We start from the raw sequence: 13754 nt of genomic DNA, 5'->3' as shown, positions 1-13754 counted from the left end.
AAAAATCCCCTGAAGGAACAGAAATTTGGTTTACAAAATTTGTTACCTTGCTCTGGGGACTGTGACAGTTTCTTGGGATTTATGATCCATTCATAATGATACGTTGCAAAAGAAAGAATCAGCTCCTGGCCATGAAGAACAGCACTGTAGCTGGGCTAGTTAATTTAACTGGTGTAGATTTCTAGTTTCCATCTCTGCCACCAGCATGAGTTCTCTTATTGGTGCTGTGACACTTGCTGGTGTGAGGGAATCATAGAATATCAGGGTTAGAAGGGACCTCATGAGGTCATCTAATCTAACCCCCTGCTCAAAGCAGGACCAATCCCCAATTTTTGGCCCAGATCCTTAAATGGCCTCCTCAAGGATTGAACTCACAACCCTGAGTTTAGCAGGCCAATGCTCAAACCACTGAGCTATCCCTTCCCCCTGGGATAGCTCCTTATGACTGGCTACAGAGTTCCTTGCAGAGTTCCTTAGGACCGGCTACAAACAGCCATCAAAGGTGTACTCTTCCACCCACAACATGGAGCTACCAGTGATGCATGTAGAACCTCCCCCACTTCAGTATCCAAGAGCTTTTCCAGCTTGGCTTATCTCTGTAGCTAATTAAGCAAACCTGCATTCTGCCTGCCCCATAAGGCTTTATGGAAATATGCTTATGAAGGTATATATGACATAACGGGAATAGTTTTATGCTACATATGCCATGTAACATATCTCTGTAAAGATTATGATCTACTGAATCTATTCATCCTATTTGTATGTAGGTATCATTTTTGTATTCGAAGTTACGAATATTGGCTGTGTACTTGCTTGATTTCTGTGTAGCCTTAGTAAGCATTTGGTCAGCTTCTTGAGAAAGGAATCTGCAAGTTAAATGCCTAGTTGAGAAGCACTTAACGGTCTATGGATCTGAAAAGATGCCAATCCACATCTGAGCATTCCCAGGAATGTGGCTTGGCTGGTAAGAAACCCAGTCATACATGGACATGTGACTTGCCCAGGTGACTCCAAAACTCCATTTTGTAGCTGGATTCTACACAGGGGGAGGGGAGGGGAGTCCACTCAGAGGAGAAAGTCTATTTAAACCCCTGGGAGACCCCTCCATTTTGTCTTCAGCTGGCTAAGGATATAGATATCCTTGGGGGTGGAGAGCCTCAGAGAAACTGAAACAAAGGACAGTAACTACAGGGGGTGTGAGTGATTTCTGGACCCAGACTAGAAGGAGACTAGTTTGTAAAAGGAAGCTTACTGGGTGAGGTTTTTATCTGTATTCAGTTTTCTTAGACATAGACTTGCGTATTCTATTTTATTTTGCTTGGTAATTCACTTTGTTCTGTCTGTTACTACTTGGAACCACTTAAATCCTACTTTCTGTATTTAATAAAATCACTTTTTACTTATAAATTAACCCAGAGTATGTATTAATACCTGGGAGGGGGCAAACAGCTGTGCATATCTCTCTATCAGTATTATAGAGGGTAAACAATTAACGAGTTTACCCTGTTTACGCTTTATATAGGATAAAACTGATTTATTTGGGGTTTGGACCCCATTGGGAGTTGGGCATCTGAGTTCTTTCAGTTAAATCTGAAGCTTTGGGCACCTGGTTCAGACCCTGGGTCTGTGTTGGAGCAGACTGGCATGTCTGGCTCAACAAGACAGGGTGCTGGAGTCCCAAGCTGGCAGGGAAAGCAGGGGCAGAATTAGTCTTGGCACAGCAGTTGGCAGCCCCAAGGGGGTTTCTGTGTTTCAACCCGTTACACTGCTTTAGCCAGAGGAGCTTTGGATCACACCATGCTCCCGCTAGTTCTCTCTCCCAAACCCAAACATTCGGAAGAGATATACATGCCCATGCTTCAGGGCATAGTCCAGTCACTCACTGCTCCAGGTCAGGAAGAAACTTCCCCTGTGAACAGTTTATTGTACAGATCCTAACACCTTCCTCTGAAGCATCTGACTATGGCCTCTGATGCATCTGATTGTGGCCATGATATTGGATTGGATGGATCACTTGTCAGAGCCAGTCTGGCAATCCCTAAATTCCCCCAGGCACTCTAGCGGTTATCTCTGCTGCACTGCATTTTTCAGTGATTGCCATCTCATGCTTGGCCAGATAAAAAGAGTTTTGCAAGTAAGGAAAACAGGGAAATGTGAGGCTATTTTGTAACAGTGGTAAATCCATGTAGGCAACTGGGAATCCCATTGAACTAATTTCCATTACAGGATGACAAAATTTATGAACATGGGCAAGGGCTGAGAAAAGAGAGAGTTACACTGGATGAGCCACATCCTGAAGTCTTTACGCAGGCAAAAGGCCCATTGATTTCAAGAAGAAATTGCCCCAGTAAGCAAGGACTTCCAAAGAGCTGAGCGACATTTTTCACCCAAAACTTATTTTCCCCCAGTAAAGAAATGCAGATTCAGGAAGACACAGACATTGAGAATATGGGTCAATTTCACGGAATTGTTTTGGTGAAACAAAAACCCCCCACCCACTAAAAAAATCCAAAAAAGTCAAAAAGTTTTGTATCCCCATTTTCTAAATGGAATGGTTCTACTTTTCAATTCAGATCAGCATTTCATTTCAACATTACTTTAATGAAATATTTTAAAATAAAATTAACAATCTGGTTATACAAAAATAAGTGGGTCTGACTTACACATTACCAGAATGATCCAGATAGCCTCCTACGGTGAGAGAAAAATAAAATAAAATCCATAAATAAAATATTCTTGTGTTCATATTTTAACATATATTAAAAACATATACACACATATATATGCCACATATTTTTAAATAGATCTTTCCAGTACAAAGCTATTTTAAATTAAACCATTGTACATAATAAATACAGAACCTGTACAAATATTAATCTATAAATTATTACAGAGCAAGGCATGCAAGGCATTGTTTCATTATGTTGGCATCAGCACCACATTACCCTCCAGGGATACAGTGCAGTGGTGCCTTAGGATACCAGCACAGCACCAGCAGGTGATGCCACTCCCAGGTAAAATTGGGGAATTAAAACTCATCTAGAGTCATTTTGAGGGCAATACAAATTACCAGGCCAGATCCTTAGCAGGTGTGAATTGAAGTCTGTGGAGATAAACCAAGTTACTCCAGCTGAAGATCTGGACCATGGTTTGGGATCTCAAAACTACTTCTAGGAAAGAACAACAAGGGGCATAAAGAGAACAAACATCTGCAGCAGTCATGTGCTGAGTGCTGTTGGATCCTGGTTAGGAGAGACACATACTCCACAGTGCACAGCGACTTAGTCAGGCTGGGTCATTGGACCTTTGAATCACTGGAAAATCAGGCCAAGTTTAACAACATGTTTAATGTTCAGACAGTCAGTGCTGCCGGGCCACAGTAACCTCATGATCTGATCTGACCTGGGAGTGACTGGTGTGAATCTGCTTCACAGGCTGGCGGGCTTGAGCCTGCTTCAGTCCAGCTAGCGCAGGTAACAATAGCATGGCAGACATGGCAGTGAAGGCAGTACAAGCCCAGTATGGACCCCGGGTATGGACTCAGCTTGCTGTCTTTGGTGCTATTGTTACTCATGCTAGCTGGATTCAAGCTAGCTAGGTAGCCCATACGCAGCTTTTGCTGTGTAGACATACACTTCACCAACCCCCAACAGCTCTGTGCTGCTGGTGACTTGGAATAACGAGTTAATTTCACATGCAATTTAAATTTCTATATCTGGGATCAGATTGTCCATTGCCCAGCACCTTGGGTCATCATTTGCCCAAGTGCTAAGTGAGCGTAAATTGTTACCATTCTGTTTTAGAGGCATTTTATTACACTCAGGACTGGGACAAATGATGACCCAAGGTGTTGGGCAATGGAAAACTCAGCCAAGTGGGCAAAACAGGTTAAACTAGGGTTGGATCATCAGGATAGATTGGGGTGGGCAAACTTTTTGGCCTGAGGGCCACATCTGGGTATGGAAATTGTATGGTGCACCATGAATGCTTATGAAATTGGGGGTTGGGGTGAGGGAGGGGATGAGGGCTCTGGCTGGGTGTGTGGGCTCTGGGGTGCAGGAGGGTAGGACTGAGGGGTTCGGAGGGTGAGAGGAGGATCAGGGCTGGGCAAGGGTTGTGGCGTGGGAAGGGGTCAGGAGTGCAGGCTCCAGGTGGCACTTACCTCAAGCAGCTCCGGAAACAGTGGCATGTCCCCCCTCTGGCTCCTATGCGGAGGCACGACCAGGTGGCTCTGCGCACTGCCCCATCTGCAGGTGCTGCCCCTGCAGCTCCCATTGGCCCCATTTGCTGGCCATATGTATAGGAGCCAGAGCAGGGATGTGACGCTGCTTCTGGGAGCCACGCTCCTCAGCAGGAGCTTAAGGGCTAGATTAAAACATCTGAAGGGCTGGATGCGGCCCCTGGGCCGTAGTTGGCCCACCTCTGGGGTAGATGCTGGGTCTTTGTGCATTTGAATCCAGCCTGTTCTTCTGCAAAGGATCTCAAATAGTGCAGTAATGAACCATTCCTGCAGAATCCGGTAGTGTTTTTGATAAGAAAAAAGGCACCTTGGCTTCTGTATGCTGTGCAGAGGTACCTGGAAGCTCTCAGGCCAGCTTTCCATAAGTGCATGGCCCCCAGTAGCTCCCATTGAGACCCTCCAACCACTTGAGAACAACAGAGAATACCCCACACCGCTGAGAGCAATGGTGGCTGCTGGGTGCCAAGCACTTTGCCAATCTGGCCCAGAGGGACTGTCTGTCCTAGCACATTGAATGTGAGACCAGGACATGACATGGCTCTGGTGTACCTGCACCGGGCTCCTGTGCAGCCGCTTCTCAGAGTTAAACAGGATTTGTGTATTTCATTCAAGTATTTCTCAGAAGCCTTCCTGGCTCCGTCCTCACCACCAGATCTGAGCGGCAGCCATCTAGGGTTCCCTGTCTCCCTCTGGGTGGCTCATTCAGGAGTGTGAGGAGGCCTCCTTTCTTTTTATGCCTTTCCGTCTTTTCCTTTGATCTCTGAGTGCCTGCGGCGCATTCTCCCCTGAGCCCCTGACCAGTTTCTCCAGGAACTTGCTGTAGTTCCAGAGCACTTTGCATCCATCAGTCTTTTGCTGGAAAGCGTTAGTGGCTACAGGTCTCTCTGGGGTGCCCCTGGAGTTGGGCGAGACTCCCTTGAGACAGAGGGCGCAGCCGGTGTTGGAGAGGAGTCCTCTCACCGACCACTGGGTGCTTTGGAGTTTGCCGAGTAATGCAGCACCTGGGGTGCTCAGCACCTGCTGCTGCTTCCCGATGTTCTCAAGGGCATCCTTCATGTGCTCCAGAGTCCGGTATAGCTCCTGCAGCATGACAATCTTTGGCTGGTCTCTTATATTCTCTGTGGGAAACCACTGTACAGCCTCATTGCAGAGTTGGCGAAGGTCGGGTGGAAGCAAGCCCTGGTGAGTCAACTGGAAATAAAAATAAACTAATACAATGCCAGCCACCATGGGAGAGATTGACGGAGTTGCCTGGGCCACTGTCACATGGACAGTAAAGGAAACCCTCTTAGACAAACACCTGTCAACGATTGTCTCACTCCTGTCTCAACATGAGGGGATGGGCTAAATGACCCCTGGAGGACCCTTCCAGCCTAAATGTCTATGAATCACTGCAATACATTACATATATAGCAACAGGACACTAGCTATCATGGGACTTCAAGGCACTCTGCAGACATTAAGGAATTAATTGTCACACCAGCCGACAGAAATAGGTCAATATTATTACAGCCATTTTATAGATGGTGAAACTGAGGCATAGAAACATGAAGCAACTTGATTAGTGAGCTGATGACAAAGCCGGGGCTAGAACCAGACTTTTTGGTACTTAGGTCAGTGCTTTAATTACAGAATCATGGTTTTTCTACTATAGTCCTTGCACTAGAGGATCCAATACTAGTGCTTGACAAACTATATACATATTCAACAACACGAAAATGCAACTAGTTCTGGGGTGGAGAGTAGCAGCCATCATGGTAAACAACAGCAGAATGGGAGATGTTGGCTGAGGACATGACACAAATTTCAGCTCTATGTTCATACAGTGCAAGCAGGACGAAAAGGAGTACTTGTGGCACCTTAGAGACTAACAAATTTATTAGAGCATAAGCATTCGTGAGCTGTAGCTCACGAAAGCTTATGCTCTAATAAATTTGTTAGTCTCTAAGGTGCCACAAGTACTCCTTTTCTTTTTGCGAATACAGACTAACACGGCTGCTACTCTGAAACCTGCAAGCAGGACTGTGGCTTCTAAGAGCTAAGAAAAGTCCTATGCTCTAAATTGCTTGGAACCCAGTTCTCCTCTGGCAACATGGCAGGGTGGGGACTGTGCTGGTCATGGTGCTCTAAGGGCCATGATCACAGGTTTCAGAGTAGCAGCCGTGTTAGTCTGTATTCGCAAAAAGAAAAGGAGTACCGGTGGCACCTTAGAGACTAACAAATTTATTAGAGCATAAGCTTTCGTGAGCTACAGCTCACTGCATCCGATGAAGTGAGCTGTAGCTCACGAAAGCTTATGCTCTAATAAATTTGTTAGTCTCTAAGGTGCCACCGGTACTCCTTTTCTTTTTAAGGGCCATGAGTATGTCAGAGGGAATGTTTACTCTCTTTGGCCTGCCTAGCTAGATGGAAGTGTTCTCCACAGTCAGTTCTCAGCTGATTACTCTTCGACAATAGCAGCCAGGTACACCCAGCCAGACGGCACCAGCTGTGCTGCTGGAGGCACCAAACACGTCTTAACATTCCTCTGATCTATGATTCATGGGCCTGTGAGTTCCCTCCCACCCTCACATTCTGGCCAAAGCTCGGGGAAGCATTGATGGGCTCTGGGGAAATCTAGCTGGAGGGAAGGTGACTGTGTCAGTGGGGTTATTCCCCCCAGACCACCCACACACCTCCAACGACTCACGGCGCACCAGTCTGCCATCCGAGCTAGTCATGCTGACTCTACCCTGTGATATTTCCAGCGAACTTCTGTCCCAACAATAAGGCAGGATCCAGAGCAGGCCCCATGCCTTTTTTGGGCAGAAGGATCCCAACATCATTGCATGTCAGTGAAACATCCACCTTCGTGGCAGACACTGGGGACCAAACTAGGGACCTAAAAACTAAAAACATGAGCTAAAAACATGAGTCTTTACAGCTCGAGCTAAAGAATCATAGAATCATAGAATCATAGAATATCAGGGTTGGAAGGGACCCCAGAAGGTCATCTAGTCCAACCCCCTGCTCAAAGCAGGACCAAGTCCCAGTTAAATCATCCCAGCCAGGGCTTTGTCAAGCCTGACCTTAAAAACCTCTAAGGAAGGAGATTCTACCACCTCCCTAGGTAACGCATTCCAGTGTTTCACCACCCTCTTAGTGAAAAAGTTTTTCCTAATATCCAATCTAAACCTCCCCCATTGCAACTTGAGACCATTACTCCTCGTTCTGTCATCTGCTACCATTGAGAACAGTCTAGAGCCATCCTCTTTGAAACCCCCTTTCAGGTAGTTGAAAGCAGCTATCAAATCCCCCCTCATTCTTCTCTTCTGCAGACTAAACAATCCCAGCTCCCTCAGCCTCTCCTCATAAGTCATAAGAGGGAGGTTGTATGCTGCAACAGGCCCATATGCACTGGGCATGAGGTGCTATACACATCACCTGGCCTCCATCTACAGGGAGATCAGTCAGCTCCTTGCTGGCTCCATGGGACCATCCCTGTGGCTGCCACCCTATGGGTACTGTTATGCAGTTACCAGCATGGGCCAACCACTTTCCCCAACGCCACTTGATGCTGCTGTTCTTAAAAGCAGTGCCTCGGGTGCTGGAGAGCTGTGCCCTCCATGCAGAGCTTAGTGGCATCACTTGAGAGATTCTCCCCAGCCAGAGGTGCCCCCTGGAGGGCAGCACTTACATAGGATCTGAACAGCTGCTTGGCTTCCTTTTCCATCTGTCTTGTCTTTGCTGTGATTTTGCCCAGGGAATTCCAATGACACCCTCGGCAGGGGGCAGTGCTGGAGTTTACATGTGCCAGGCATTGGATGAAGAGACCCTGAGTCACTGCTAGAAAGGAATAGAAAAGAGTCACATCAACTGATGCAGATGGCAGGGAGACACCAAGATATCTTAAAGCCCATATTGGAGGCCTTGTATTAAGGCAGGCAGTAATGAAGGAGGCGCTAACTGGAAACATCTGTGCTTTCTTTGGAAGGAAAAAAAGTAACATGTAATTGCTTCTCCTTTATGCTCTCAGCTCAGCTACTAGCCACATACCACTCTGAGAAAGCTGGTGAGATCAGAGCCCAGTGTCTCTTTTAGCACCAGCAATAGCTGAGCACACCAGCTGGGCATATAGCAACGTGTGGCAGAGCAATAACGTGCTTATCTAGTGTGTTTTACCCTGGGACCTCAGAGCGCTTTGCAAAAGCAGGAGCCATCCCTGATTTTCCCTGGGGGGAAAGTGAGACCAAGCATGGTTAAAGCATCAATGAAAACAGTCTTCGGTTTGGATTTCAACTTTCCTCTGCATGTTTGCAACCCACACTCCGTAGCATTGCGCTAGTGCAGGATGGCCAAAGACTGATTCGGGAGCCAGGCTACCTGCCCCTGGGAAATGGATTCTAGCGTGTACAGGCAAAAAATAAAAGGAGTACTTGTGGCACCTTAGAGACTAACAAATTTATTTGAGCATAAGCTTTTGTGAGCTACAGCTCACTTCATTGAATGCATCCGATGAAGAGAGCTGTAGCTCACGAAAGCTTATGCTCTAATAAATTTGTTAGTCTCTAAAGTGCCACAAGTACTCCTTTTCTTTTTGCGAATACAGACTAACACAGCTGCTACTCTGAAACGTGTATAGGGTAACTGAGCTAGAATCCCTGCATCTGCTCTCAAGGCTGACACGTGCCTGCTTCTTAGGAAGCCAGTTAAAATCCCTCTGTCATTTATTTTCCTGTTAGCTCATAGGTGGCCTCATTTTACTCCCACTGAAGTCTATGAGGCCCTGAGTCATGTGCTCCATAACAGTGTTTTCCCTGGGGGACCCAGGCTCAGGTGACCTGCCTAGGGGCTCCCTAGTAGGGGGCCATTCTGGCTTTCAAGTGGGATTTCCCAGAGGCTGGAGTAAAGGAGCCCAATGTGCCCTTTGTCCTTCTAAGCAGCAATGCTCGTTGGAGGTGTACATGACACCGTGGGGCTAAGCACGGAGGGGCTTGTCCCTTGGGACAATCCTAGCCAGGTGTCTGGGGGCATCTAAAGGGTTCTAGAAGAGACCTAAGAAACTACAGGTTCTGCTCCCCCACCTCCCCGCATATAAATATTGCAGAAAAACTAGAATCCAAGATTTCTAATAACTCCTTGGGCAAAATTCATAGATTCTAAGGTTGGAAGGGTTAATTCTGGTCATCCAGTCTGACCTCCTGCAGAACCCAGGCCAGGGCACTTCCCCAAATTACATCTCCATCCAGTCCATAACTGCTGTCTGAGGCTCAGGCCAGCGAATGCTGATCCAGGTGCTCCTGGCCAGAAACCTCTGGGGTGTCTCAGGGTAATTTCTTTTGTTCATGCTTTATCCCCTAACTATATCTACTTCCCTAGATCTATAGCTGGGACACAAGGTACCCGCAAGGGTGGGGAGGAAGATGTCTCAATACCTTTGTGAATCCTACCCTACATATCTCCCTGTTTCTCTCATATGCATCACTTGGTATCTGCCTTTGGTTATTCAGCATTCACCCTCTTGGCTTCGACGACAAGATGCAGCCACCTGGGTCTTGAAGCGAATACGGTCTAGATAATACTTGGCCCTGCCATGAATTGCAGGGGACTAGGTGACCTCTCGAGGTCCCGTCCAGTCCTACAATTCGATGATTCTGTGCTCCTCAGGCTGTGTAGCCAGGAGAGTTCGGCAAAGGATTTCCACCAGAAGTTTTCCCTTGGGAAATGACGATTAGACACAATGGACATTCCATGGGAACATGTCAAATCCATCAAAACTTTCAACAGAAAGCAGGCAGGCATTCTGGGCAGCTCTGAGCCGGCTAGCTGCCTGGTGCCCAGGCTTATCGGCCTGTCCTGCTCCCTGGGTAGCTGGTTCCCTGGGCTCTTGGGGCTGCCTAACTCCCTGCTGGCAAGGTGGGCAGCCCCAGAGTTGGGGAGCCTGGGCATCCGAAGTGTTTCTGAGAAATATTTCTGAATTCCTTTCCAGCAAAAAGATTTGAGATTTTTGACTTTTGGTCTGATTTCAGGACAATTTAGCTTTTTACACTAAAAATTTTTCATGGGATGGAAATTCCACTTCCCAGCCAGTGCTAGGAGCCAGGATCCACAGGGCCAACACCAGAGCTGCTAGACGCAGCATCTTGGGAGCACTTGAATTCCTCAGAGTGCTGCCCACATAGCTCCCAGGTGGGAAGAAACGAGACTGAGACGCCAGTTCACTCCTTATGCAAAGGGAGCCAACTCCATTGATGCTGGCTGAATTGCCCCACTTACGCCAGGTCTGGAGACAGCCCTCCCTCCTGGGGAAGGTGATGTTTGGACAGAAATTGAGCTTGGTGAACTTTGCTTGCTCTTGACGCTCACAGCTCATGGATAAGAACACCTCCCTCTCCTGCTAGAACCATTGGGCAGATCTACCAAGCTGCTATGGAACATCCATGTGACAGAAACCACTTGGGGTTGGTACCAGCAGTGGCTGGTCTCAAACCAACAACTCAGAGGCAAAAAGCACCATCTCTCGTTCCCAAAACTAAGACTAAACCCAATGGCAGTCCCCTTTGTGCCAGCCAGTGCCCAGAAACTGCCTTGTACAGCAGCTCACACCCCCCAAACCTAAGGTATAAGAACTGCAAAGCTAAACCCTAAAGCAAATGTTTTTCAGACCCATACAAAGTATATCTTCTGTGAGGGAGCAAGTACTGATTTTCGCAAGCAGTTTTCACTCTTCTTTTTACTTGTTTCCAGTAAAAGAGCCATTTCCCCAGAAAACTTTCTGATGCTCACTTTCCAGTGACCCAGCTTAGCATAACAGGTTGCAGATTCAGCAAAACACCTCTGAATTTCAGTCTGATAACACAGTTCTATTTTTCTTTAGAGTGACTCAGTGTCCTAAAGTACTGTAACTCTCTCTCACGTACTCTCCACCAAACCCTACACAGCCCTTCCTTCTGATCACAGCCTGCTGCCAAAGGAGAATGGCAGCGACTCACTGGGGGGACATTTTCAAAGCTGCCACGACAGCAAGCAATTGGCCGAAGAGTTGAGCAAGGGAAGAAAACGTCATAACCTACCTAGAAGAAAGCCCAGGGTCTCCACGTTCCACAGCATGCTCAGAATGGCAAGTGTTCAGTACAGTCTGCTGCGAAGTGCACTGCCACTTCCTCTGCTAATGGCCAAAAATGGGGAAACTTGCTTTCTTTCGTATACTGATTAGCCAACACCTACTGCAGGAGGTGGCCCAGTGTGACAAAAAAAAAGAGAGAAGCTAACGGAATGACTAGCACCAATGAGTTCTTTACTGTTCGGCCACCCAGAGGAAATGATGTCTCTTCGCGCTGGCTAATTCTTCGAATAAGTTCCTCGAGATCCCACCAGAGCTCATCTGTGATGCAAGCAGCTTCCCAAGTGCCTCGTCAGAGGGCTGCTTCAGAAAAAGACCAGGCTGCTCCACCCTTCGGAGCTACATGGCATTTCAGGGAGTTCTTTATTTTTAAATAGGAAAAAAAATCAGAATGGTAGCTGCTCTGTCTGAACCAAAAGCCAGCCCTCCTGTGGGCATGTAGAAGATGCTGCTTAGAGTCAGCTTGCAGCCGCTAGCGATAGACCATCCTCTATAGCCTTTGCCCCTGTGTAGATTGCAATGGAGTTACACTCCCATACAGCTAGAGAAGAACAGGGCTGAGTCAGGCCCCAGCCATCCAGCAGGAAAGGGGGTAGCTTGTTTCATAGCTTCTTATTCAGTGAGCCTTCCCCCTGCAGGGTCGAGGAGCTTTTGAGGCTCCAGGCTTGCAGACAGGAGACCATGTGTGATCTGGTACCTAGCATGCAGGCCAATGAGTCGGGAGGCCTGGGTTTGGCTCCCAGCTCTGTCATTGCCCTGGTGGATGATCTTGCTCTCAAGGAAGATCATGCACATTTCTCCATCTGTCAAATGGGCTGATGACAGTGGTGGATTTAGAGTTGTGCGCAGCTTCATCTTCGGGGGCCCCTCAGAACCCAGACAGGGAAAGGACATTCTATCTTATCTCCCCCCCATTTTTCATTCTTTTTTTCTTCATCCTCCTCCTATATTATAAGTAATGGGAAGTAAATGAAAATAAAGTGAGGTACCTTGATTGGGCAGGTGGTTGGGGTGCAGGAGGGTGTGCGGGGTCGGGTTCTGGGATGGAGTTTGGGAGTGGGGGGATGCGGGGGTGGGCTCTGGGAGGGAGTTTGGGTGCAGGCTCTGGGCTGGGGCAGGGGCTTGGCGTGCGGGAAGGGGGCAGGGGGGTGGCACTTACCTCAGGCGGTGCAGCTCCCAAAGCGACTGGCACACCCCACCCCGGCAACAGCTCCTAGGCGTGGGGGGGGGGCGGGGGTCTCAACGCGCCGCTGCTCACAGGTGCAGCGCCTGCAGCTCCTACTGGCCACAGTTCCCAGCCAATGGGACCTGCGGAGTCAGCCTTGGGGCGAGGGCCACAGGGACATGCCAGCCACTTCCAGGACTGGCATGATGCAGAGGGACGGAAGCAAAGCGGGCAGAGAACCACCTTAGCCCTGCTGCTGGCATGTCTCTGTGTGCCCCTTAGGGGGAGGGGGGCAGCGGGTCTCTGTGTGCTGCCCAGGGTGGGGACAGCGTGCAGAGCCACCTACCCCCTGCCAGAGACGTGCCGGCCGCCTGAGCCATGCTGCGCTGCCAGCCAGGATTCAGGGGTAGGTTGTCAGATGAGATTTGTCCTGCATTTTGCGGGGGGGGAGGTCTCCTGTCGTTGGGGGCCCCGTGCCACTGCATAGTTTGTTTCATGGTAAATTCGCTCCTGGATGATGACATCCACCTCTGAGACTGCACAATGGAAACTGCTGTGTCAAGCATTATTATATTGCCCAGCTCTAAGGAAGCAATACTGCACTACAGCTCCCCTAACATCCTGGGCTGTAGTGCCCCATTGTGCTCCCTTTGGGCATGCTAGCATAACTCACTAGCGAGTGCATGTTACCGGTCCCGCTCTGTGCCGAGCTGCAGCGAACATACATGAATTTCTTACAGCCCTAAGCTCTGGAGGGGCACTGTGCTATCCTAGTGTGTGTTGGCTAAGACAGCAGCTGTCACAATAGCTCAGGGGAGAGCCTGGGGGCCTGAATGTTCTCTACTTTTCATAGAAGCCCCAGGGGAAAGGACTAAGCTCATTGCTGTCTTTGTGCTGGCTCCAAAGCACTGATGCACCTCACAGGTACAAGAGCTGGCTCCACTCTGAATGCCAGTGCTGCTGCCAAACCCAGATGGAGGTAGTGCCTGGAGGGCCAAGCACAATCAGGCCCCCACTGTGTGAGGTGCTGTACAGAGGAAGAGCTCACCACCCACAGAGACCAGGGCAGAGAGGGAGCAGTAACATCCCCAGATGGGGAATTGAGGCACCACGAGATCAAGAGCCACACAGGACGGTGCTCAGGCCTCACAGAAAGTTTGTAGCACACTACAAAACTGAAGCCGGGCCTACTGAGCGTGTGGCCAGTGGCTTATCAAGCCCTCCTTCCTCTTAGGGACTTGATGATA

At 48.6% G+C, this 13754-nt stretch overlaps 1 protein-coding gene across 1 annotated transcript; it reads right to left on the bottom strand.

The window, feature by feature from the left end:
* Positions 1-4284: 4284 nt before the first annotated feature.
* On the bottom strand, positions 4285-11586 carry LOC119843972 (leukemia inhibitory factor-like). Its single transcript, XM_038374033.2, has 3 exons — positions 11293-11586; positions 7917-8065; positions 4285-5431 (listed from the first exon to the last, which is right to left on the bottom strand). Exons 1-3 carry the CDS (start codon positions 11327-11329, stop codon positions 4943-4945), a joined length of 675 nt encoding a protein of 224 aa, XP_038229961.1. The 5' UTR covers positions 11330-11586; the 3' UTR covers positions 4285-4942.
* Positions 11587-13754: the final 2168 nt, after the last annotated feature.

The sequence above is a fragment of the Dermochelys coriacea genome, chromosome 15 (assembly GCF_009764565.3).
Source record: "Dermochelys coriacea isolate rDerCor1 chromosome 15, rDerCor1.pri.v4, whole genome shotgun sequence".
Classification (NCBI taxonomy): domain Eukaryota; kingdom Metazoa; phylum Chordata; order Testudines; family Dermochelyidae; genus Dermochelys; species Dermochelys coriacea.
Note: the sequence above shows the minus strand (reverse complement) of the source record. Positions and strands in the feature narration are given on the sequence as shown.

Coding starts and splice junctions, on each gene's coding strand:
- LOC119843972 (XM_038374033.2), bottom strand. CDS start 11,329: ATGCTGTGGAACGTGGAGACCCTGGGCTTTCTTCTAG. Junction 8,066..11,292: donor GACCCTGGGCTTTCTTCTAG/GTAGGTTATGAC, acceptor ATTCCTTTCTAG/CAGTGACTCAGGGTCTCTTC. Junction 5,432..7,916: donor AGCAGCTGTTCAGATCCTAT/GTAAGTGCTGCC, acceptor TTTTATTTCCAG/TTGACTCACCAGGGCTTGCT.